At 44.1% G+C, this 26,533-nt stretch overlaps 1 protein-coding gene across 4 annotated transcripts in view; it reads right to left on the bottom strand.

Moving 5' to 3' along the window:
• pfkfb3 (6-phosphofructo-2-kinase/fructose-2,6-biphosphatase 3) overlaps window positions 1-26,533 on the bottom strand; it is a 101,891-nt gene that overhangs the window by 27,594 nt on the left and 47,764 nt on the right. For 3 of the 4 annotated variants that reach the window (XM_072241448.1, XM_072241451.1, XM_072241449.1), the window contains exons 1-4: window positions 20,913-21,201; window positions 4,104-4,229; window positions 2,566-2,662; window positions 796-862 (exon numbers count right to left, since the gene is read on the bottom strand). In XM_072241448.1, the coding sequence (XP_072097549.1) occupies window positions 796-862; window positions 2,566-2,662; window positions 4,104-4,229; window positions 20,913-20,994 (372 nt within the window). In that variant the 5' untranslated portion in view covers window positions 20,995-21,201. Of the gene's footprint in view, window positions 1-795; window positions 863-2,565; window positions 2,663-4,103; window positions 4,230-20,912; window positions 21,202-26,533 lie in introns of those variants that run through there. The other variant, XM_072241450.1, reaches the window with a different exon arrangement.

The following is a 26,533-nucleotide window of genomic DNA, read 5'->3' as shown; positions in this document are numbered from 1 at the left end:
ACATTTCAGCTTCTTCCCATCTGCTAAATTTCCATTGAGTCCATGAACACCTATCTTCCTTTCATTTCGTACTATTTATCTTTTCTACATTTCTTTGTTTTTATTTACTGAGATACAGTGTGGAGTTGGCCCGTCAAGCCACCCTGCCAATCAACCCCTGATTTAACGCTAGCCTAATCATGGGTCAGTTTACAACAACCAGTTAACTTACCAACTGTGGGAGGAAACCAGAGCACTCTGAGAAAACCAACATGGTCACAGGGAGATCATACAAACACGTTTCAGACAGGTGGGGTTATGTAATTCATGGTGATTGTATTGCTGCTGAAAAACAAACTTCACGACATACATCAGTGATAACAAAGCTAATTCTGACTCATCACCTTGGCCGTCTTATTGGAGGGAATCATGTGCTGTGGAATGCCCTCCTGTAGGGTGAAAGAATCAGACTCATCACTGATACAGGTCATGAAATTCATTGTATTGTGACAGCTTTGGGCAATACACAAAATACTACAATTTACATATCGTACAAGTTACAGAAATATAAAACAAATTAATACAAAAAAGAGCAAAATAGTCAAGTAGTGCTTGTGGGTTCATTGAATATTCAGAAATCTGATTCAAGAGGGGAGGTACATTGTTGTTAAAACTTTTCAGCGTTATCTTCAGGCTCCTATACCTCCTTCCCCACAGCAGTAATGAAAAGCAGGAACGTGCTGAATGGTGAGGGCCCTTTCATTTTTACAAGCAGCATCACCCTGCCTAATCTGTCAAGTAAGGAGACGGACTTACTGCAATTTGGCCACCTTCCTCTGATAGATAGAGCCTTACATCTCTCAAGGCTGCCAAGGCACACTGCCTGCAGAAAACAACAAGGACAAGTCAGATCGAATAGAGCACAGAGCAGCCATGCAGATTTCAGAAAGACTCTTCCAAAAAAAAAAAAAAAAAAAAAAAAAAAACAGGATCACTCTTGGGTTTATAGTACTAGCAAACATACAATTGTAACAATGTGGCCCTTTCACGGAAAAGAAAATCCATTTCCTTCCTTAGCATTACACCACGGGATGCGAATGTCCATTGAAAGAGTTGGTGCAAGGCAGATCCAACCCTAATAAGGTCAATTTGGAACTTCTGGCTGTCTGCCGAGCATGATCAAGAACTGCCCAAAATATGAGAGCTTCCTCTAAATATTGAGTCAAAAGGAAAACGAACAGCAGGAATTCAAGATCAGGACAATAGTTAAGTACAGTGTAGGGGGAGATAATGTGGGGTCTGCACTCAGACAGGCTACACAAATTCTAATGAGAAACATGCTTATTCTGCCAGTGTTCTATCACAATTCAGTCACTCCACTGCAAGGATGTTAGTTTAATTCCCCAGCCTTTACACCACAAAAATCTGTCATTTTGCAGTGATCCAGTCAGATGCCATCTTCAACACTCAAATTCACTTGGGTAATTACTGTAACAGGTTTTGACAGCAGGAATTAAAGTAAATTGCATCTTTGTTAGCTGTTTGATAAGCTGCTTTTTTTAATCCAAATAAACTTTATTCATAATAAAAAATTACAAAAATAACCATGTGATGCCTTTCATTCTTACATTCATATTCAATGTGTTACATAGTGTTCTATTACATTCCTTAAAACCAATAGGACTGTTGCCACTCGTGGTCTTCTGGGGTGGTACACTACAATAATTCCTCAATCCACTCACCCCAGCTCCAGTAGCAGACAAACCCGATACTGTGGTCCTTCCCCACTGTCCGATATACAGAGGTGCAGTGGAAAAGCTTGCCCTGCTTTAGGGGCGGCAAGGTAGCATAGTGATCCACGTAACGCTAATACAGGGCAGGTGGCCTGGCTCAATTCTGTGACTAATTGCAAGGAGCTTGCGTGTTCCCCTGTGACCACATGGGTTTTGTCCTCGCTTCCTCCCACATTCAAATGTGTACAGATTAGTACATTAATTGGTCACACGGGTGTAATTGGGTGCTATGAACTCAATGGGCCAAAGGGGGCTGCTACCATGCTGCATCACTAAAGAAAAGCCCATCAATCTATTAAAGCAGTAAATTGGGTAGTGCAAGGTAAAAGAGTAACAATGCAGAATAGTGCCACAGTTACAGAGATGGGAGTGCAGGCAGACAGGAATATGCAAGATGCCACAATGAGGTAGATTGTGAGGTCAAGAGTACATTCCTACCATGGTAGAAGACTGCCTCAGTCTCATAACCCAGGATAGAAGCTGCCTTTGAGCCCAATGGTACACGCTTCCAGGCTTTTGTATTTTCTCCCCAGTGGGGGAGGGAAGAAGAGAGATTGTCCCTGGTGGGTTGGGTCTTTGATTATGCTGTCTGCTTTACTGAGGCAGCAAGTAGTACAGGCAGTGCACTGAGAGGAGGCTGGTTTCCCCCATGAGAATTTGGCAAAACGTCTTTTTATTAAATAAAGCTTTCCAGTATCTAATACAACTGACATTCACAGTTGGGCTTAATTCAGTTGTGTTAAGCTACCAACAAATGCAATGCTTGAAGACCCAGGCCGCCAAGCCTACTTACTTCCGAATTTTCATAGCATCTTCGTTGTCATGGCGGAAGAAGTCATATGACCGATACCACTTAACAGCCTCTCGACGGTACTCACCAACGTTGAAAACTGTACAACAGGAGAGTATTATTAGTAAAGCAAAGAAATGAACCTTGGGTCTTTATCTCCTGCTCACTGTGTGTCACAAGGACAGTTTATAGCCCTGGTTATTGGTACATAGAGATTAGATAATTTGTCACATGCACATGGAAACAGTGAAATGTGTTCTTTGCATCGATGACCATAGTTCAAGGATTGTGCTGGGAACATGCTCACAACTTACTAACTCTAACCCATTCATCTTTGGACTGTGGGAAGAAACTAAAGCACCCAGAGGGGAAGCTGCTGCGGTCACAGGGAGAACATACAACATTATAGGCAACAGTGGGAAATTAACCCCATCACTGGTGCCTTAAAGTGTTTCATGGAACGTGACAGCACAGACCCTCCAGTTCATAATGTTGTGCTGATCCTTTAACCAACTCCAATATCAATCTAACCCCTGTCACCCACACAGCCCTCTATTTTTCTTATCCATGTGCAAGCATCTCTTAAATGTCCCTAATGTACCTGCCTCTGCCATCACCCCTGGAAAAGGGTTTTGGCCCAAAATGTCAACTGTTTATTTCCCTCCATAGATGCTGCCTGACCTGCTGAACTCCTCCAGCATTTTGAGAGAGTTGCTTAAGATTTCCAGCATCCGCCGAACCTCGTGTCCGATTTACCCCCTTGAATTCTGGATCAGCCAGTAACCAACCTTGGGAGGCAGCAAGCCTGAAAGCAACCCGATTTAGTTTGTGGAGTAGAGCAAAGTCAGCTCAAAATAAAATCTGACTGTTGTTCAAGATTCAGATTTACCTACCCATCTTTATTTTTGAGATATAAAGTAACAGGCCCTTCCAACCCAAAGAGTCCCTTCCACCCAGTTACACCCATGTATGGTTGACTGGTCACATCTTTGGAACGTGAGAGAAAACAGGAGGACCCAAAGGAAATCCATGTGGTTACAGGGATAATGCACAGACGTCAATGTTTTAAGGTGATTGAAGGAAAGTATAGGGGGGCGTCAGAGGTAGTAGTTTGTTTTACAGATTGGTGGTGCATGGAGTGTGCTGCCAGGGGTGGTGGTAGATACATTAGAGGCACTTAAGAGACCCTTAGGCTCGTGGACGATAGAAAATGGAGAGCAATGCAAGACTGGAGGGTTAGACTAATATTACAATAGGTCAAAAGGTTGAGACAGCATTTTGGGCTAAAGGGCCTGTACTGTGCTGTACAATGTTCTTTACAGACAGTGATGGGAATTAAGCCCGGGTCACTGGCACTGTTATAGTTTACACTAACTGGTACACTACCACACCGCCCCTTAGCACCAGGTCTCCAGGACAGGAGAGAAGCTTCCAGCCCACAGACCCATCGATACCCCACAGCGAATGTGAAAGTCGTCAATGTCCTGTACACAAGGCCCAGCCTTACCTCAGTGGTATTCTGCCCAGCCAGCCATACTTGCCTTTGGTTGGGGCTCCTATCCAGTTGAGATATCGGGTCAGCTTCTTAGCTATGTAGGTCTTCCCTCGAGCTGGTAGCCCCACCATCACAATCACAGTGGGAGAGTTGGTAAGGTGTGGAATATATGCTGCTCCAAAAACAAAGGAAAAATACTCCATTCAGTTTCACTAGTACAAAAACCAATGCAGTTACAATACTAATTTTCTTTCAGCAACACAGAGTGCTGCAGAAACTCAGTAGGCCAGGCAGCAGCTATGGAGAGGAATAAATAGCTAATAACCCTTCAGAGAAAGGAAGGGGACAGGAGCCAGAATAAGGTGGTAGGGAGGGGAAGAAGCACATGCTGACAGGTGACAGATGAAAGGGAAGATGGGTGGGGGGGGGGGTGAAGTGAGAATTTGATCCACATTTGGTAGGGTTTAAAACAATTTAATGCTACAAACATTGGGGGAGAAGAAATCAACTCGGACAGCATATGTGGGAAGAGAAATAGGAACTAACTGAAGGTGAAGTTCTAAATGCTCAGCTTGAAGCATCAACAGCTTCACAGATGCTGCCCAGCTAGCTGAGATGTCCAATGTTTTATCAAGGAATATTTTGAATTTTAATAGATATCACTTGATTTTCCATCAGCCCTGCAGAAGAGACGAGTATAAATTTCAGAGAGAACTCAGTTACCAATTTTCTGCAGAAGTGATTCAGCAGATGCTGAATACCCAAAGCAGTACACAAAAAAGCTGGAGGAAGTCAGGTCAGGCAGCATCTATGGCGGGGAATACAGAGTGTTCCAGGCCAAGGCCCTTCATCAGGAATATAGATGCGATCTGACCTGCAGAATTCCTCCAGCGTTCCGCTCTGCTGTAGTGGAATTGAATTTCAGAACAGTCCCACAAGCACGTGTATTGCACAGTCAGAACAAGTCATACTTCTAATAAACTTCTATCCAAAACAGAGGAAGTCAGAATTTAAGATTATGAAATTAACATATTAAATTTGAAATACATTTCTATTTTACATATTAGTTACACAGTAGTGTTATGATTAGCATATTATAGCACCAATGACCCTGGTTCAATTCTGCTGCTGCAAGGCGTTTGCACATTCTCCCATTGCTGTGCGGGTTTGCTCCGAGTGCTCCGGGTTCCTGCAGAACTGGTCTCTTGCAGTGTCTCTTACAAGTGGTATGCAAGGAGTACAACTGCCTAATAGGTGGTTTGCCAGCTCAGTCACAAGGAGAATTAAGGATAGGCAATAAGTATTTGCTATAATTGTAAAATGCCACCATCGACGGTCCCAAGCTGGCTACAAAGGGGGAGGGTGGTTTGGGCATGGGGTTTGCAACCCATGCATAAAAGCTCAGCCAAAAAAAAATCAATCTCCAGAGACCTCATCGCTGAGAAAGGAGGGCTCTTCAATGGGCTGAATCTGGTGACAACTGTCCCAGGACAGACGACTCTGTCACTGCCCCAGTAGAGCAATGGGCTTAAAAAACTATTGTAAACTGTAAATTGGTTTAACATTGCCACATGCTGAAGTACAGTGGAAACTGTACCTCAGTCAGTACATATGACTGTCACATTTTGCATGCTATTTACACAGATCATTTCACCTGATCAATACATCAAAGAAGGACAAGGGTAGCACAGCAGTCAGTGCAACACTTACAGCACCGACCCAGGCTTAATTCCACCAGTCTGTAAGGAGTTTTTAAAGTTCTCCCAGTAACCATGTGATTTTCCTCCCACATTCCAAAGGCACATAGGTTAGTAGGTTAATTGGTCACATGGTGTAATTGGGCAGTGTGGGCTCATTGAGCTGGACCTGTCATGGAGCTGCATTTCTGAAATATAATTCGCCAGCGTTCGATGTTAAAGTGGTCCTGCAACCCCAGAGTAGCTGGAATCTCAGAGCAGGTACAGCCTCTGAGATTCATGAAGTTAGTACAACAGGTACTAAACCCAGTTGACAAGGCCATTAAAACTTCATAAATGCAACAAGATGCCACCGAAAGAAAATGGCTTTGCTCTCTAAATGTTCTTTGCACTTTTGACAATAAAGGGCCTTCAATTACAGAAGCTTGCAAAAAGTACATTGATGACCTCAAGACGCATTACATAGGACCCACAAGTTGATAAAGGCACAACGAATTTCACAAGTACAATGAAATGCACTTAAACTATTTGAGAATTGAAGTTTGCACATTACAAAATCATGTACAGAGAACATTTATGTAACCTGGGATTTCAGCTTAGTACTTAAGATGCAGCAAGACTTGTGCACATTGAAGTAATAGCACAGTAAATTCAGAAAATTAGGACTACTTTGTTCAAGCAGAGGAAAACAAACATTTATAAAATACCCTAAATAAAACATGAAGCAGGTTGTAAATGGGGTTTTGCAAGTGCACCCACCTTTGGAGAGGATGGAATATAGACAGGTATCTTACCCATCGGATTTTGGAATTACACCCGAGTTCAGCCCATCCCTCTGCTGCCCCAACACAACAGAGATGGACACTACATCTCAATCACACTCACATTAGACACAAAATTTTAGAGTTTTCACAACCTTCCTACTGTAGAGGTATCAATAAGATTGAAACAGTGCTGAGAAAACTTACGAGGATGTTGTTGATACCGAGGACCCAAGTTATTAGAAAAGGCTGAACAGGTTTGGACTTTATTCCCTAGGGTAGGACAATGAGGGGGCATAGGCACTGAGATCGGGTGAGACAAGAACTAGAGGTCAAATTTTAAGGGCAGAAAGGCAAAATGTTTAGGGGAATACAAGGGGGAATTTCTTCACTCAGTGTGGAATGAGAACCAGAGGAAGTGTGCCAATTTCAACATTTAAGAGAAATTTGGATAAGTCTGCAGACAGGAGGTGGTACAGAGTGCTAAGGTCCAAGCTGATGAGATGAGGTAGAGTAACAGTTCAGTACAGGCTGGATGGGCCAAAGGGCCATGTGTGAGCTGTAGTGCTCTATGACTCTACACAGATGCAGTCACATGTAATGTGCTCATCTTGGAAATAGTGAAACCACTGTCTATACAGCTGTCCCAAGAGACAAGTTCCTCAGGTGGGGAACAGGCAGCCCATAAGTGGACAAACCATTTCCTCAGGCTAGTGGGACTAGAACTGGGATAAAGGGAGATATATATATCAAGGTCTAAGACATGATGCATCAATTTTAGGCTGAACAGAATTTGCTAATCCTAGGGCATCAAGTTCAAAGTGAATATAATTTAGCACAAAGTGAACCAATGAAACCTACTCGGTAAAATGAGTTACAGACCAAGATCACTCCTGCGTGGGAAAACGCTGTGTGGGAAAAGAGTGGAGATAGGCCACGTGCATGTCATCAGCCCACACATCACTGAACACACGTGGAGACTTCAGCTGCACGTTAATCTTTATGGCTACAAGTACCTTGTATAACAGAGCCAAAGACATACCAGCCAATGGCTGGCTGGCAGGCATGTGGTAGTCAATGATATACTAAAGGGTAAAGAGTTCCATCAGGGCATCATCACAAGCTAACACAGGCAGAGGTCAATTAACCGCCAATAAATTAATCAGAACTAGATTAGGGAGCAAGGTTCCTAAAACTGGTTTGTAGTCACTAAAACAGCTGCTAACTCATAATAAAATCAAATTCTCCAATCTATTGGCTCCTGGAAACTCAAAAACTACAATTCAAAGTGGTAATAATTTACAGAACATTAGTGACATGCTCTTCTCTTTAGTGAGCTCTTTCTTTCTCTCTCCTTTTTCTCCCTCTGAATATACCCTTTGTCTATCCTCTGGATCACCCCCCCCACCCCCCGTCTTTCTTCCCGGACCTCCTGTCCCTGATCCTCTCATATCCCTTTTGCCAATCACCTGTCCAGCTCTTGGCTCCATCCCTCCCCCTCCTGTCTTCTCCTATCATTTTGGATCTCCCCCTTCCCCTCCCACTTTCAAATCTCTTACTAACTCTTCCTTCAGGTAGTCCTGACGAAGGGTCTCGGCCTGAAACATCGACTGCACCCCTTCCTACTAATCACTAGAGTTTAGCAACACTATGAAAACTTCCACTGTGCTAATTGTGTTCTTTCATGTACTACTTGTTTAATTTATGCTATTGTGAATGCTGCTCATGATGCTATGTCTGTGATGCTGCTGCAAGTTTTTCCATTGCACCTGAGCATAGATATATTGTACACATGACAATAAGCTCAACCTTGGCATCTACATCTACTGACAGTTTGTCCAGCACCTGCACCACCTTGAGTGAAGCAATTCCTCCTCCAATTCCCCTTAAATATTTCACCTTTGACCTGTTGTCTCACCTAACCCTGTGGGAAGAAACCCTGTGCAGGCATACATCCTATTTGTATCCCTCATGAGATCATGGTTCATCTACCACAGGCTCCAGTTTCTCTTCCGTAAATATTCCCCTCGTTCCTAAATCACTGCAAAAAAATTGCATATCCCCTCAAAGATCCAAGTCCCCACGATCATCTCAACTATTAAAGATTAGTTTTATTTGTCACAGGTACATCGAACATGGAACATAGGGAGAAATAAGTTGTTTATGCCAATGACCAGAGTCCAAGGATGTGCTGGGGCAGCCTGCCAGTGTCACCATGCATCTTGCACCAAAATAACATGCCCAGAACTTACTAAGGGACTTACTTGTTTGTTCTATTTGTAGATACAGTGCAGGATAGGCCTTTGAGGCCTTTGGAGCCACACCATCCAGCAAACTAGATTTAACCCTAACCTAATCGCAGGAAAATTTACAATGATCAATTGACCTACCCAGTAGGTCTTTTGACTGTGGAAGGAAACCGGAACATCCGGAGAAAACCCACGCATTCTACAGGGAGGATGTACGGAGACTCCTTACAGAGGATGTTGGGATTGAACCCTAAACCCCCAACGACCACTACGCTACCATGGCATGAAGAACTTTCCACCCACAAGATCCTCAACCTGGATGATTTCCAATGTCAGTTGTGACTCAGTGGCCCTAAATCTCAGGCAAGACAAAAGACTCGAGTCAAGGCTCACCCTGGAGAGCACAAATCCAAGCTGACTGTCCAAGGCAATACTGGAGTACTGTAGTGTCAGTCAAGGCTCATTAAGACAGCATTGCATTCTTGCAATACCACAGTACAGTACAGGCCCTTTGGCCTATGTTGTAATGACCCAATAACCTATTGAAATCAGTCTAACCTTTTCCTCCTAAATAGCCCTACGTTTTTCTATTACCCATTCTTAAAAGAGGTTTGTTCCAGTGTCCTGACCAATCCACATTCCTAAAGTGACAATATGAAAATAGCAGTTACATGGCCAGCGACATGTTGCTGACTGCGGCTAATATTGGTTGCACCATCACTCCAGTGATTACAATTCAAAAGCACTTTTCAAAGGCAATAAAGGACTTGGAGACATCTAGAAAGGGAATCAAAACCACTGTTTAGAAACAAATTGCAGTTCTTCCTATAATGCTGAGCAAGTACAATTTAAATATCCCAATCTATTGGCATCCATAAGACAGTAACAGGTCCGCAATTCAATCATGCCTGTTTTTTTCTTCGATGACATTCTCCTGCCTTCATGCCCTGTCTAATCAAGAACCTATGAATCTCCACTTTAAATGTACCAATGACTTGGCCTTCAGTCATCAGTGGCAATGAACACCAGATTCACTACCACCTGGCTAAACAAATTCCTCATCTGTCTTTCTATTCTGAGGCTGCCCCCTCTGGATCCATAGTCTCCCACTATTGGAAACACTATGTCCACTATTTAAGTCTTTTGATAATATTCCATAGGTTTCAACGAGATCTCCCCTCATTCTTCTGAACTCAAGTACAGGCTCAGGGGCATCAAACACTTCTCATTCATTAATCCTTTCATTCCCAGGATCATACTCCATCCTCCTCTGGACACACTCCAAGGCCAGCATATCCTTTCTTAGATATCGGGCCCAAAACTGTTCACAATACTCCGTGTCTGACCAAGGCCCCACAACGCCTCAGCTCTACGTTCTTACAACCAGAGGGAATGATGGAGGTGATCATATTGCTACTCCAGAGAGGAACAGATCTATATAGACATGTTTAAATCCAACCTCTGTAGTTCTTTAGCCTCCTCAGAAAGTACAGGTACTGTTGAGCATTCCTGACTGTGCAGAATGTCTTCTGGGACCAGGAGAAGTTGTGTGAAATGTGCAACCTCAGGATTTTGAAACTACTCGAAGCTTCCACTGCTGTGAGGAGTGTGAGTGGTGAGAGTTCTCCTGAAGTTGGTAACCATTTCCCTCATCTTGTTGACATTAAGGTTATTTGCCTGGCATCAGGCCTTGATCTCTTCCACATCCTTTCTGTAGGCCATCTTGTCGTTGATGAGCCTCAACAGTTATGTTATCGGAGAACTTGACAATGTGGTGACTCAGGTGTCTGTCCTGTGCAGTCACGTGTGAGCAATGCATGGCTATGGGCTCGGCACACAGCCCTGGGAGACACCAGTGTTGAGGATGATGTGGATGGAGAAGCAGTTGGGTACTGTGACCATCTGAGGTCTGCTCGTTAGGAAGTCCAACACCGAGCTGCCCAGCAGCGTATTTAGACAGAAGAGTAGGAGTTTGTTCCAAAAGGTCTATGGGACAATGGTACTGAATGTCAAACTGAAATCCAGAAACAGTGTTCTGACACAAGTGTTTCTTGCTTTCTTGGTGCATTAGGGCCAGGTGCACAACAGATGCTATGGCACGTCACAGAGTAGGAGGGCAGATTTGATAGAATACAAAATTGAGGGGTATTGATCAGCTGAAATCAAGCACTTTCTCCACTGAGGTTAGGTGAGACTAGAACTAGAGGTCATAGGCCAAGAGTGAAAGGTGAAATATTTAATTCAGAGCATGGTGTGAGTGTGGAACCAGCTGCCAGCAAAAGCGGTGAACGCATGACCAATTTCAACATTTAAGTTTGGATAAGTACATAGATGGCAGGTGTATGGTCCAGACAGGTCAATGGGACTGGGCAGAGTAACAATTGGGCATGGAATAGATGGGCCGAATGGCTTGAATGGTCTGTTTGTACTGTCATTCTCTATTACTCCTTAGTTCTGGCAACTTAGGCAACTAACCAATGCCACTGCAACGACAGTACACCAATACCACACACACCAGCTTACCCATCAGGACGTTGGACATGGACTGCACTAGAATTGTGACAAAGAATAAACTGCTTCAGATTACACTCACGTCAGCTAAAGCACACTCTCCACCTGCAGAACACAGCCACCACAGTGGAAGTGTAAAGGACTGGACGGTGGTATCCCGATCTGAGAGTCCGGGGCCAAGGACCGGACACCTGGAGGTGGCCTGCCCTAGGGACAGAGGTAGGTGTATGTGCGTGTGACGCAGGAACCTCCATTTTCCAGTTGTTGCTTGTGTTCTGAGCACTACAGGCATGCTGCGCTGGCACCAATATGTGAGTCAACAATTGCGAGCAGGTCCCTGGATATCCCTAGGCGTGTAAGCTGTTAATGCAAACATGCAATATATCTGAATTTTAAGAAGCTCTCATGGCAGTATGATACAATATCAGTATAATGGCTGGGAGAGTTATGGGCCGAATGTCTACAACTTGGTTAGTCTGAGCCAAAGGGCCTGTTTCCACTCTGTTACTCTACGACTGAATTTAGGAGTGCTTCCTACTTAAGAGAAAGACATATCATAAGAAAGAACTTTAAAACCTTTTCACAGTAACCTTAAACTACATGCACTTTGCCCATGTGATTCAGGGACTATTCAGCACATTACCATCAAATCCTGTGTGGTTTCCTATTGAAACCATTCTCCAACTGATACCTTTCGGCTTATGAGACCGTTGGGTGCAACATCTCACGCAGACAGGGCGGAGGCCAGTACTACCACAGGAATACTGAAGTGTTGCCCACTGGCTCGACCCACACACGCTCAAAGGCGACAATGGCGATCTTATGGAAAACAAACTCCGAATCAAAGCAGTAACGGGTTGAAGGCTGAGAGCATTTGTGGAAGCACGAATTAAAACACTGAGCAAGTTGCAGTATGACAAAAAAACTTCATCCTCTGCTGAGGAAGGAAATGGCTTCAGTGCATACTAACAGTAAATCCCCAAACACTAGCCTTTGGTAATATTATGCAATATTAGAGTAACATTTTGCCATGTAATACTGGGGATTCTCCCTGGCTTATGATAGTAACAAGACTGCTGTAGAGTAGACTGCGTTCTTGTGTTGGCTCAACAGGTTACCACACTGAAATAACAGACATGAGGTACCACAGAACACACGCGCAGAACACTGGGAGGAAACCCGAGCAGCCAGAGGAAACTCATGGACATGGGGAGAATGTACAAATTCCTAACAGGCAGTAGTGGGAATTGAACCCAGGTCACTTGTACTGTAAGGCGCTGTGCTAACCCCAATGCTGCAGTCTAATGCTCTACCACTGAGCTACAGTCCCTTTAAGGGTGGTTTCACTTACATCACCAGCAAGGCTTGAAAACGGCCTTGTCAATGCCACAAGCACAAGGGTCTTTTTCTGTAACAAGCATTAATTACAGTTCCCAACTATGGTGGCATAGCACCAAGCAAACTGCTTTACAGTGCCAGCTAAAGACTGGGGTTTAATTCCTGCAACTACCTGTATGTTCTTCCCATGACCATGTGGGTTTCCTCCGTATGGTCCAATTTCCTCCCACATTCAAGAGATAAACAGGTTAGGGTTATCAAGTTACGGGCATGCTACATTGATGCCAGATGCATGGCAACACTTGCGGACTGCCCCAGCTCATTATCTGACCATGCTGATCGCTGACACAATGCATTTCACTGTGTGTTTGATGGACACACAGCAAGCAAAGCTAATATTAAATCTTGATCTCATGCATCTAACTGCTGTCAGTACAAATTTACCCCAAGACATTCAAAGCCACACCAGCTTTGGTGGGAAAGTCAGAGTTATTAATTACTGATTCCCAGCTACACACGACTTAAAGATCCTATGATGGATCATACCAGTGGGTGAGGAGTGACAGAAAACAGAAGGGATAAAGAGTTAATTTCCTTCCATGAAGGACATTAGACAAGGATGGAATTAAACACAAGTTAAATTCCAACCAGTACGGCAAGATTTGATTTTTATCCAAGAATAATCCAAGCCTCTAAATGCAAGTCTGCTAAAAAAAAAAAACCAACAAAAACCAGAGATGCTGGAAAAAGGTAGAGTTTTGGAGTGGGACAGCACAAACAGACCCTTCAGCCCATCTAGTCCATGCTAGACCATTACTCTGCCTAGTCCCATCAACCTGCACCTGGACCATAGCCCTCTATACCACTCCCAGCCATGTACCTATCCAAACTTCTCTTAAAGGTTGCAATTGAACCCACATCAACCTCTTCCACCGGCAGCTTGCTCCAAACTCACACACCCATCTCAGCGAAAAGGCTCCCCCATCGTGCTCCCCTGCTTTCACCTTTCACACTTAGCCTATGACCTCTAGTTGAGTCTCACCCAACCTCTCTGGCAAAAGCCTGCTTGCATTTGTCCATCCACAGCTCAACTTTGTGTACCTCAATCAAACCTCCCTTCATCTGAAACAAAAGAAATGCTGGAAATATTCAGGTCAGGGAGCACCTCTGAGAAGGGAAAAAGTTAAGCCTGATTTACACTTCTGCGTATGGGCTATGCCGTAGGCCTGATTTATACTTTCGCGTAGCTCTACGCTGTAGCAAGCATGCGTTGTTGAGTCTGTGTCGCTCTGCAATTCATCGCCAAAATTCTAGTTGGTGGTGGGGTTTCTATGCCACTGTGTTGAGTTTCTTCCTGAGAGACATGGATGAGGAAATGCATTTCAAATATTTTCGGATGTCAGCAGGTAGATTTGACAATTGGTTCATCGTCTCCAAACATTTATTTCGCATCAGCGTACAGACATGACAGAGAAAAGCAACCCAAAATGCGTAGAACGAAATGCGATGCTACCAAGCAGACCAATCACAGTTGTTGCAGTGAGTCACCGCGACACACGAGTTACTTTTTGGGGAGGCGCACGTCACCCTACGGCATAGGGTACATGGTACCTATGGCGTACATTTGACACAGAAGTATAAATCAGGCTTTACAATTCCTCATTTCAAATGCCCTCCGCCAGAACTCTGTCTAAGCATTAGAAGTAACAAGGCCAGGAATCACATGAATTAGCCACAAGGTCACCACACCCATACATTGAAGGTTATCTTTGTAAAGCCATCATTTACAATTCAAATTCCCATTTCCAGTTTAATATTTACTGCATTGACATTGCATCAGATTTACATTTCACAGAAGATAGTTTACTGGTTGCTAATTACTCTAGGATGTCAAGACAGCTGTTGCATAGACCCAAGGATTCCTGCCCTCGGGAGGTTATTTGCACATTATCCAATCAGGTGCACAAACCATGAACAGGAGATTTTGCAATGCTGGAACACACATATCAGGAGGAATCAATCAGATTTAATATCACTGCCTCGTGTCATGAAAGTTGTCTTGTACCAAGAATACATAATACAAATTAAATTACAATAATATAATGTAGTCAGATTAACTGTGCCATCAGATAATCAGGGCAGCTGCTTATTTGGGGCAACTCTTAAAGAACAAAAACTAATCGAGAAAATAGCTAGAATTCCCTTGATTTATTTGAGAACAATAAACCACTAAGTTAGGAGGAAATTTGCTGAGAAGTTTTTAACCAGCATCAGTCATGTGCACTTCCATTGTCGTTAGCAACTACACTGCTTCCAGCAAAAAGTTTTTAAAATAGCGCCAGTTTGTGGGTGTTTGCCTTCAAAAAGCAGCGATTTTTGTCACTGATACTTGGTGAGAAATAAGCAAGACAATTCAGAACCGCCTTGCCCACTGCAGTTTCAAGCATCCAGACTTGGGAGATTCAGAAACTGCTGCGAGTGCGAAAAAAATCTAACAATGTCACAACTTCAAGTTCAGAGCTACGAAGAATTTGAAGTTATCAACCATGTTGAATGTTACAATTAAAATCAATATTGAAGACTCAATCATCAACAGCATTGTATGAAGGCAGTCCATTTTCTGAACCAGGTGCATACGCAAAATTTGTTCAATTACAGTCAAAAGAATGTGACACAGATGAATTCCTTCATCAATAATTATCAGGAACTAATACAGTTTTATAGTACTGTAGTAGTATTGGTAGTGTTCTAATTTGTGCTGCATTTCAGTTAAATACATAGCTACTCAATTTATCTTTTTTTACCTTAAACTATTTTCATGAAACTAGTTAATTGGGGCAACTGTTCAATTAAGCCATAATGTACTGGTCCCACTGTGCCCCAATTAACCAGAAGCCGCTGCATATAAAAAGGATTAAGTAATGCAAAAAGAGCAAATAAAAAAAGTGAGGTAATGTAAATGACTCCATTGCCCATTCAGAGATCTGATGGCAGAGGCGAAGAAGCTATTCCAAAAACATTGACTGTCTTCGGGCTCCTGTACCTCCTCCTTGAGAAGGCATATCTTGAGTTATGGGGGACCCTCAACAATGGGCATCACCTTTTGAAGATACCCTCTAAGGTGGGGAGACTAGTGCTCATGGAACTGGCTGAATTTGCAACTTACCACACCAGACAGTAATGCAACCAATCAGAATGCTCTCCACAGAATATATAAAAAATTTACAATAGTCTTTGGTGACAAACTAAGTTTCATCAAACTCCTAATGAAAATGTTGCCACTGTAGTGCCTTCTTTGCAATTACATCAACATGTTACATCCAGGATAGATCTTCAGAGATGCTGACATCCAGGAACTCAGCAGGAAGTTGGGCAGCATTTATAGAGGGGAATAAACAGACGGCATTTCGGGCCACGCCCCATAATCAGGACTGGAAAGGAAGGGGGCAGAAGCCAGAAAAATACAGGGCAGGGGGAGTACAAGACATGAGATGATACACAAGAACACATGAGGGGAAGGTACCAGAATAAAAATACGGGAAGGAAGGGAGTCCTCCTCCTCACCCGCCCATCACCCTCTGGTTCCCCTTTTCCTTTTCTTCCATAGTCCTCCATCCCATCCGAATAGATTCCTTCTTCAGTTCTTCAACCTCTTCCACCCATCACCTCCCAGCTGTTCATTTCATCCCCCTCAACTGGTCTCACCTTATCGGCCTATGCTCCTTCCCCCTCCACCCCATCTTCTCATTCCAGGTTCTAGAAGGGCCGAGATGACTTGTTTCCGTGCTGTAATTGTTATATGGCTCTGCCTCCTTCCCAGTCCTGTTGAAGGGTCTTGGCCCAAAATGTTGACCGTTTATTCCACTCCATTAATGCTGCTTGACCCAAGTTCCTCCAGCACTTGGCATGTGCTGCTCATGCTATCAGCCCAGCACAGAAAGAGCACTCACTCATTTAAATTGGTAGTGTTAACAAGCAAACGATCAAAAATTTGTGCACTAAAAGAAACAGGATATTGTCATTTGAAGAAAACTTGTCCTACTAACAGTAAAGTCTGAGATACCATGGGCAAAAACTCATGCCTTCAAGTGCTCTACTACATTAGTCTGCCTTAATCGTAACATATTTATGCCTTATGCATTAGTATAAAATACATACACTTTTTTTTCCCCCCAAGGTCCTGCTACCGTTTCTATAATCTCGAACTGTGTACACTAGTTTCAACCTCTTGTTCATCTCCATTTATTGGTATTACTTTACTATCATCACATTTGCCAAAATATAGCGAAAACCTTGTTCTGCATACTGTGCATACAGATCATTACAGTGCACTGAGATGGAACAAGGTAAAAAATTAACTACGCAGAATAAAGTGCAACAGCTACAAAGTGTAGTGCAGGTAAATGATAAAGTGCAACAAGGTCGATTGTGAGGCTAAGAGTCCACCTTTTCATACAAGAGTCTGATAACAGCAGCTTAGAAGCTGTTTTTGAGTTGGTGTACATGCTTTCAGGGTTTCATGAGAGGGGAGAAGAGAATGCCGAGGATGGGCCCAGTCTTTGATTTTATGGCTGCTTTACTGAGACCAAGGGAAGTACGGACAAGAGTCCACAGAGGGGTGACGTACCTGATGTTTGAGCTGTGTCCACAACTCTGCCGTTTCTTGTGGTCAATGGCAAAGCAGTTGCCATACCAAGCCATTATATGTCCAGACAGAACACTTTCTATGTTGCATCAATAAAAAAATCAGTAAAGGTCAACTGGGACACGGATATTTTAGAGCGTGGTGACTCACTGCAAACTGTTCTCTTCATGATGAGTCGATTTGCACTCTATTCCGACCCACTTTATCCTTTCTCTTGTACTACCTCACAGCGCTGATGTGAGAAGGTGATTTGCACAGATAGCAGACAAAACAGTTTTTCCACTGTACCTCAGTATATCAGACAATAATAAACCAAGTTAGCAAATACTGGTCATTCAGGTTTATTTGTCACGTTCATGTTAGCAGACACGTTTCCCCTTATAGTCCAAAGATGAACTTGTTAGGTTAACTGGTCGTTGTAAATTGTGCTGTGATCAGGCTAGGGTTAATTTGGGGGTTTCTGGGCAGATGACTCAAAGAGTCCATTTCATTTACTTATTTATTTGAGACAGCACTGAATAGGCCTTTCCAGACCTTTGGGTCACACTGCCCCGCAATCCCCGATTTAATCACAGGGCAATTAACAGTCACTTAACCTACCAAAAAGGTAGGTCTTTAAACTGTGGGAGGAAACAGGAACGCACAGAGGGAATGTACAAACTCCTTACGGACAGCGGCAGGGCACACTATAAATATGTTGCTTGTGTTAGCAACCAACACGCCGATGGACGTGCTGGGATCAGCACGTAACTGTTGCCACACATCCTGGCACCAAAGCATACCCACAACACTCAGCAAATGAAAACACAAGCAACAAGACATTTCTCTCTCCCCCCCCCCTTTCCCTTTTTGACGAAGGACCTCGGACTCAAACTTTGACTGTTTCTTCACTTCCACAGACATACCCTGAGCCACTGAATTTCTTGAACATTCTGCGAGTTAGTCTGGACTTGCTGGATCTGAGGAATCTGTTAACAAAAAGCAAAACAAACCCCCCCAACCTCTTATGCATCGATCTCCTACTTCTCCATTCACTAGCCACAGTAACCCCTGCACTCTAGAATCATAAGCTCACCATCATAACACTGGTCTTTTACTCTCCTCACACAGCCGTTACCTCCCTCACCCCCAGATTCCACCTAACACACTAGGGGCAATTAACCCACCAGAAAATTGGCGAAACTCACAGGAAGAGCGAGCAAACTCCACCCCGACAGCGGCAGAAAGGCCTGAATCAGTGCCTCTGCCACTGCGGTTGCTGCTGGACCTGTACTGCAGCTGGATTTTACACAAGTGGCCCATTGTTCATACCAAAATCTATGTAATCCAGATGTACCTTGAAAGCATTCTAACTGGTCTGTCACATCTGGCATGGAGGCACCAATGCACAGGATTGGGAAAAGCAGAATAGGGTTGTAAACTCAGCCAGCCCCATCGTGGGGATCTTCAAAATAAGATGCCTCGCCACCCAGAACATGCCCTCTCACCACGACCATCAGCAAGGAGGTACAGGAGCCTGAAGACACACACCCAACATTTTAGGAACAGCTTCTTCCCTCCACCGTCACACTTCGGAACAGTGCATGACCACCACACCAATTCACTTTTTAAAAGTATTCTTTAGAGCAACATTGTACACTGCTCCAAAATTACTTCCACCAAACATGTCAGTGATAACAAGCCGGATTCAGAATTATTTTAGTTATCGAAAGCTAGCATGAGAAAGTGGGTAAGGACCCACAAGCATATTTCAGAGCGATGGAGACAATATACCAAAGAATAAGAATTAATTACACTCTTTCTCGTTTAGTTTGTATCGCACTGAGTTCCAGGTAACTATGGAAACTGTCCGTCTGGCGAGTGACATAATGGCATCACGACTGAACTAAGTTGTTCCACGGTGTGCAACGTAGATTAAAACTGAACCCTTCCTCAGTAACTCCTGAAAATGTAAAGTTATGAACAATTTTGTTTTATGATGCAAAAAACTTCACCACAGGCAGTACATTTGGCTCTTTAAAATAAACTTCCGACGACTATCGAAAGCAAAATGATGATGCACGCGTCACCAGAGGCTTCAGTCAGATGCAAGGCGAGGAGGTGCCCAAGGAAAAATCCCCTCTGCTCAAACAACGCAAACCTTCATGAACCAACTTCAGAACAGAGAGAAAGCAGCACTCACAGGAAGCATGTCCTTACATAACCCGGCTAACGCGCTCGCACAGTCTCAGGGGGAGTGAGAGGGGAGGGGGGCAGCAAAGGGGGGGGAGTGAGAGGGGAGGGGGGCAGCAAAGGGGGGGAGTGAGAGGGGAGGGGGGCAGCAAAGGGGGGAGTGAGAGGGGAGGGGGGCAGCAAAGCGGGGAGTGAGAGGGGAGGGGGGCAGCAAAGCGGGGAGTGAGAGAGGAGGGGGGCAGCAAAGCGGGGAGTGAGAGAGGAGGGGGGCAGCAAAGCGGGGAGTGAGAGAGGAGGGGGGCAGCAAAGCGGGGAGTGAGAGAGGAGGGGGGCAGCAAAGGGGGGGAGTGAGAGGGGAGGGGGGCAGCAAAGGGGGGGAGTGAGAGGGGAGGGGGGCAGCAAAGCGGGGAGTGAGAGGGGAGGGGGGCAGCAAAGCGGGGAGTGAGAGGGGAGGGGGGCAGCAAAGCGGGGAGTGAGAGAGGAGGGGGGCAGCAAAGCGGGGAGTGAGAGAGGAGGGGGGCAGCAAAGCGGGGAGTGAGAGAGGAGGGGGGCAGCAAAGCGGGGAGTGAGAGAGGAGGGGGGCAGCAAAGCGGGGAGTGAGAGAGGAGGGGGGCAGCAAAGCGGGGAGTGAGAGAGGAGGGGGGCAGCAAAGCGGGGAGTGAGAGAGGAGGGGGGCAGCAAAGCGGGGAGTGAGAGAGGAGGGGGGCAGCAAAGCGGGGAGTGAGAGAGGAGGGGGGCAGCAAAGCGGGGAGTGAGAGAGGAGGGGGGCAGCAAAGCGGGGAGTGAGAGAGGAGGGGGGCAGCAAAGCGGGGAGTGAGAGAGGAGGGGGGCAGCAAAGCGGGGAGTGAGAGAGGAGGGGGGCAGCAAAGCGGGGAGTGAGAGAGGAGGGGGGCAGCAAAGCGGGGAGTGAGAGAGGAGGGGGGCAGCAAAGCGGGGAGTGAGAGAGGAGGGGGGCAGCAAAGCGGGGAGTGAGAGAGGGGGGCAGCAAAGCGGGGAGTGAGAGAGGAGGGGGGCAGCAAAGCGGGGAGTGAGAGAGGAGGGGGGGCAGCAAAGGGGAGGGGGGGGAAGAAAGCTTGGATTGATTGAAATCTCAAACGACAGATCAGACCACTGCTTGATACCAATGAAAAGTGAGAGCCAACGAACAAGCGGGAGCGAGAGGAAAAAAATCAGCCTACATAACAAAAGGAAAAGCCAACATTGATCGACTGCCGCCCGCATGCCAGTAAAACAGCAATGACATTCCGTGACACACTGAATCAACCCCAACAATCTGTAGCCACCTGCAATGGTGGTTGTGTCATGATTCGCTTTTCATCATCACTTTTAACATCGTTAACAAAAATTAATTGATGCTAGATTATTTTGAACCGTTGGGGATTATTTTAAAAATTGCAGTTGATCAGACAGGGTAACATTCTACTAAATACAAACAGAGCCTTAACACAATAAAACGGCTGCCTTCTCCCAGGGCAGACTCACATTGGGATGGTACTGCGGGCCTCTCGTCTTTGTAAGGCATCCATATTTTCTGCATCGGGTTCCTTGTTAACTCTCTCGGCATGGTGCCCCCTGAAGCTGCAGTTCAATCAAGGGCAAGAGGGGCGGGTGTTCTGTTGGGAGGAGTGCAAGGTGCCTATAGGAAGAGTGGGGGTCCAGACGGCTGTCAAACGTGGCACGGCTCTCCTCTGCCTTCCAATGGGATCCGCAATGCTGCAAACGCAAGTTTAACACCCCCTGCAATGTACTCAACTCAAAAACCGGCTCCCTACCTCGTGAAAGTGACTCAGCGCCGGCCCGACGGCTCTTTTAAATACTTCCTTCCCCGCCGACGTCACTCCCCACGCATCATCGTCCCCATCCCACCAATGGCAGCTCGGTATGCAAATAGACAGCACGTGAAACGCAGCCGATCTCTTCGTGGATTGGTCCGTGACTTTGATACATGAGCTCGTGTTATAGGTCTCCGCAGCCATGGGGTTGATTGAGGTCTGAAGGGAGGATCCTCTTCGGCAATAGAGTGTACTCGCTTTGGTTGTAAATTAAAAAGTGGAACAATAACTACAAATTAAATCAAATATTGTCAGAGAAGTTCTTATTTCAGAGAAATTGGATAATTGAGAGGGGTATGGTGGGCTATGGTTGAGGTGCAGGTCGATAGGAGCAGGCAGAATAATAATTCGGCACGGACTAGATGGGTCGAATGGTCTGTTTCTGTGATTTAGCTTTGTCTCTATGAAAGCATAAGGGGGAAGAGAAGAACAAATACACACGCATATTTATAACTGCAGAAAAATATTCTCAAATTAAGGTATGTTTAGTCTTTGCACTAACAGTACAATCGAAGTTATTTTAAGATATCTTACTAATTACAGCAACTTCTTGCAAAACGGACGCTGCTTTTGCGGACTATATTAAATATTCCTTTAGGCAATAATGGAGCAGGATTGGATCTGAAAATAGTTACAAAAATTGATTGCTAAGGTTGTAATTTTTATTTTCTTTTGTTCTCAAAACAAAATCTTATTTCCCTTGCACTGAAGTTTAAACCTTGCTCTCGTTAGCATGAACTATACATTGACAATAGGGACAAAAAGGAAAGCTATTCTTGCCCGTAAGATTTCTTAAAGTATTTCAATTTATGTAAACCAATGTAAATGTTTTGAGCGATTTCATTTCACGTTAGCATTATAATTTTCTAAGCACGTTTAAAACGATTATATTTCTTGTGGACTATAATCATGTTCCCATATTTTTATCCAGTTTTAATACCGGTCTGACATTTTACTAATAATCTTTAACAGAAAATAAACTTTTTAGGGTTTTTTGCGGTTAAAGCTGATTTTTTTCCTTTGTGTTCTGCGATGAAGCACTAATTCAGTCGTCTAGACTATTGTATGGAAAAAAAGACCGCCGAAATAGAGACATGGTAAGGCAGGGGGGGCTAGAGAGAAACCCCCGATCACGTCTCTCACGTACAGGGCATCACACAAAGCCCTTACCGAGAAAACAAACTCGCTCAACCACTCATTCGTCACACTAGCATCCTTTCAAAGAAAATATTTCCTACGACGGGAACTCCGCTCAAGTACTCGCTACGCCAAACAACTATATTTGTCTTAAATCCGGTTATTTCTCTAAATGCGTCGGAACGATAAAAGCGCCGTGCTTTCAAAAAAAAATGACTTGAGGCAGAATGAACTCGCGCCCTTCACTAAATCCGCTTGGAAACGTCAAATGGTAAAACATTACAATTATAAACCGCTCTGCGCTCATTAGGTATCTACTTTTAGCTGCCCTAAGTGTGCTAATCTTCCTGAAACTCTCGATAGCGACTAAATATGCGCTACCTGTGATTAAAATGTTACCTGACCTATTATAGAGTTGCAATATTTTCTTCACAAAACTCAATCTATCATCAAAATCCGTTGCGATCAATAGGGATACATAAATTAATCCACGATTCCTGCTCGTTTAATCGCATTGATATTATAGCAATTGGCATTCCCGCGCCGCAGCCTTACTTAGCAGTAATAGTTTTGTCGTAATACGCCTCGCTATCTACAATGGAAATAGCAAGTGGCAACTCATTAAACAACTAAAGTAAAAGATAAGATGCTCATGAACTGGGATCTGCTTCTAATGACTGCATTTTATCTAATCTATCTGTCAGGTACTCAAACAGTAACTAATGAAGCATCTGAATTTCGAGACGAGAGATATTGTGAGACACCAGATTCTGAAGATACTGATAGTCAAAGTAAATTTATTATCAAAGTAAGATATGTCACTATATGCTGTACAACCTTGAGATTTGTTTTCTTGCGGGCATTCACAGGAAAATACATAATAGATTTTATCGAAAAACAAAGCCAAACAACCAATCTGCAAATATAAATGAACAAATAAATAAATAATACCGAGAACGTGAATTGTAGAGTTCTTGAAAGTGAGTCCACTGGGTTTGGAATCAGTTCAGTGTTGAGGTGAGTGAAGTACTATGCTGGCTCAGGAGCCCAATGGTTGTAGTGTAATAACTGTTCCTGGACCTTGTGGTGTGGGTCCTGAGACTCCTGTACCTCCTTTCTGATGGCAGCAGCAAGACCTAGATGGTGGTGGAGGGGGGGAGGTGGTCCGTGATCCAGAGCAATACACACAGAATGCCAGAAGAACTCAGTAGGTCAGGTGACATCTACGCAGGGAGGCAAATAGTCTTCCGCCTTCTTCCTTTCCAGCCCTGATGAAGACTCTCAGCCCGAAATATCAACTGTCCACTTCCCTCCATAGACACTGCCTGATCTGCTGAGGTTTCTGTGGGCTGCTCGAGATTAGGGGTTCCCAACCTTTTACATGCCACAGACCCCTCCCATTAACCGAGGGGGTCCGTGGAGATACTGTATCCCCTGATCTAGAGATATACTGCTTCATATCTCTTCTTGCTACTACCATTGGATAGAAGGTAGAGTCCCACACCACCAGGTTCAGGAACAGCTAGTCCCCCACAATCATCAGACTCATGAACCAGCATGGATAACTTCACCCACCCTAACTCTAAACTGATTCCACAACCTACAGATTCACTTTCAAGGACTCTTTACAACTCATGTTCTCAAATTTTTTTTCCATATTTGCACAGTTTGCACATTGCATGTTTGTCAGTCTTTGTGACATATAGTTTTCCAGAAATTCTATTTCATTTCTTTATTTTCTTATAAATACCTGCAAGAAAGCAAATCTCAGAGTAGTATAAGGTGACATATATGTACTTTGATAATATATCTTCTTGGACCTTGAGTTTGAATTTGATTTCCCCAACCAAAGCATGAAATCTGGGGCACTTAATGAACGAACCTGGCTCATTAAGAAGATTTCATTGAGTCTAAATCATCTGACAGGAGAAGTCACTTCCCTGTGCCAATAATTAAGACCTGCTTATTACCAAGCAGCTAGCAGCTGGTTACAAACATTATTTTCATTCCTATGCTCTCTTGTTACTGAGAAAAGTAGTCCACAGTCTCGTCACTCTCAACATACCTGCATAATAACATTGAAAGGGATACCACATCTGTTCATTTGCATTGCTGGTGTAAAGGCTGATTTATATTTGTGCATATGGGCTACGCCGTAGGCATGATTTATACTTTTGCGTAGCCCTACGCCATAGTGCACATGCATAGTTGTGCCTGCGTCGCTCTGCAATTCACGGCCAAAACACTAGTTGGTGGTGGGGTGTCTATGCCACTGTGTTGAGTTTCTTCGTGAGAGACATGGACAAGGAAATGCACTTCAAATATTTTCAGATGTCGTCAGGTAGATTTGACGATTTGGTTCATGGTCTCCAACCATTTATTTCGCATCAGTGTACAGATATGGCAAAGAAAAGCAACCGGAAATGCGTAGGAGGAAATGCGATGCTACCAAGCGGACCAATCATAGTTGTTGCGGTCTGTGTTGCCGCGACGCATGAGTTACATTTTTGGGGAGGTGCATGTCACCCTACAGCACAGGGTACGCGGTACCTACGGCGAACATTTGACGCACAAGTATAAATCAGCCTTAAGACTCCAAAGTCAACTCCTAACTCAAGGTTATTCCCTCTTCCCAGAGGACGGTCCTCTCAATTTTCATGGAGGGGGAGGGAGAATGCGGACAAGATTAATGCCCATGGATTCCAATACACCATGCATATTGCCTGAACAATAGGCCTGCCTTGCTCTTGCACCTTCCAAAGACTCCAAATCACTGCAATAGGAATCCAGCCTACCTAGTCCTAGGTAGTAACGTTCCACTCCTGTCTGACCCAGTCTACATCTACCACCACTCTCCCTTGAATGCTCGTCCCAACACTCCTCACGAACCACTCCCCACCTCAACTCCCTGTGGGAATTCCAGCATCAAATTCTCACTGCTCTTTGGGGAGTCAGGAGATTTTCTTTTAAGATTCAAGTTTACTTATTATGAGTACATTGAAACATACCGTGAAACGTATCATTTGCATTAACAGCTAACACGGCTGTTTTGCTAAGTGCTATTGGCGGAGGAGCATACAGTTTGCTTAGAAGTTTGACTGCTGCAGTCAAAACAGCCAAAATGAGCTTTGTTGATATCATGAGTGCAGGAATATTTAGAACTGAACCCAAACGCTTTAGAGTTTCATTAGTGGAATCAAAAGGAAGGGGAGTCTATATCAGCTTAAAAATTTTAAATTTACTATGCTGTGGATGTCTAGATAGTAGTTGTATTATATAGTACACTGGGTATATAGTTGAGATATATTCTATATTGAGGTGGATTTTATAGCTGAGCAGGGTGGAGTGTGTATATTTAACATTACAGTAATAATTGAGTAATATGGTAAATATATAGTTTGATTAAGCATTCTATGTTGTTTACATAATGTATTACGTGTTATACAGTATGTAAAAGACATGGAGTTTAAAAGAAAACACTCCCCACCATCGAGGACATCTTCAACGGGCAGTGCCTCAAGAATGCAACATTCATCATTAAGGACTCTCACCATCAAGCACACACCCTCTTCTCATTACTACAATCAGGGAGGAGTTTCAGGAGCCTGAAGACCCACAAGCAACGATTCAAGACAGCTTCTTCCCTGTGCCATCAGATTCTTGAATGGCCCCATGAACCCGTGAATACTACCTCACTACTCCTCTTTTACATTATTTATTTATTTTAATTTTTTATTGTAACATAGTGTTTTTATGTATTGCTACCGCAAAAAAAAAATTATGGCATATGTCAGTGATTCTGATCCAAACCCTCAGATTTCTAAGATCAGCACTGTCAATCTGCGCTGCACCCGGTAACTGCTGAACCATCTGAAACCTCAAGGTATCCTTCTTCACTCTCCCCAGTCAGAGAGTGAGATTTGGGATGCTGAATTGACTAATTTTTTGAACCATCATTCGGAGGATCTTGAATAAGGACAGCATTGCACAGAGGCTCTCAAGGAATTAGTCACTTCTTTGTAACAACAATTTTGACAATTTGTAATGAAGCACTTTATTATTTCAATTCATATCCTCTTCTTTTAGTGAAACAAGATGCTCAATACTCTCCCACTGCTACCTTCTGCCCACCAA

Source organism: Mobula birostris, chromosome 23 (genome assembly GCF_030028105.1).
Source record: "Mobula birostris isolate sMobBir1 chromosome 23, sMobBir1.hap1, whole genome shotgun sequence".
Taxonomy (NCBI): Eukaryota; Metazoa; Chordata; class Chondrichthyes; order Myliobatiformes; family Myliobatidae; genus Mobula; species Mobula birostris.
This window is presented reverse-complemented; position numbering and strand designations above follow the sequence as displayed.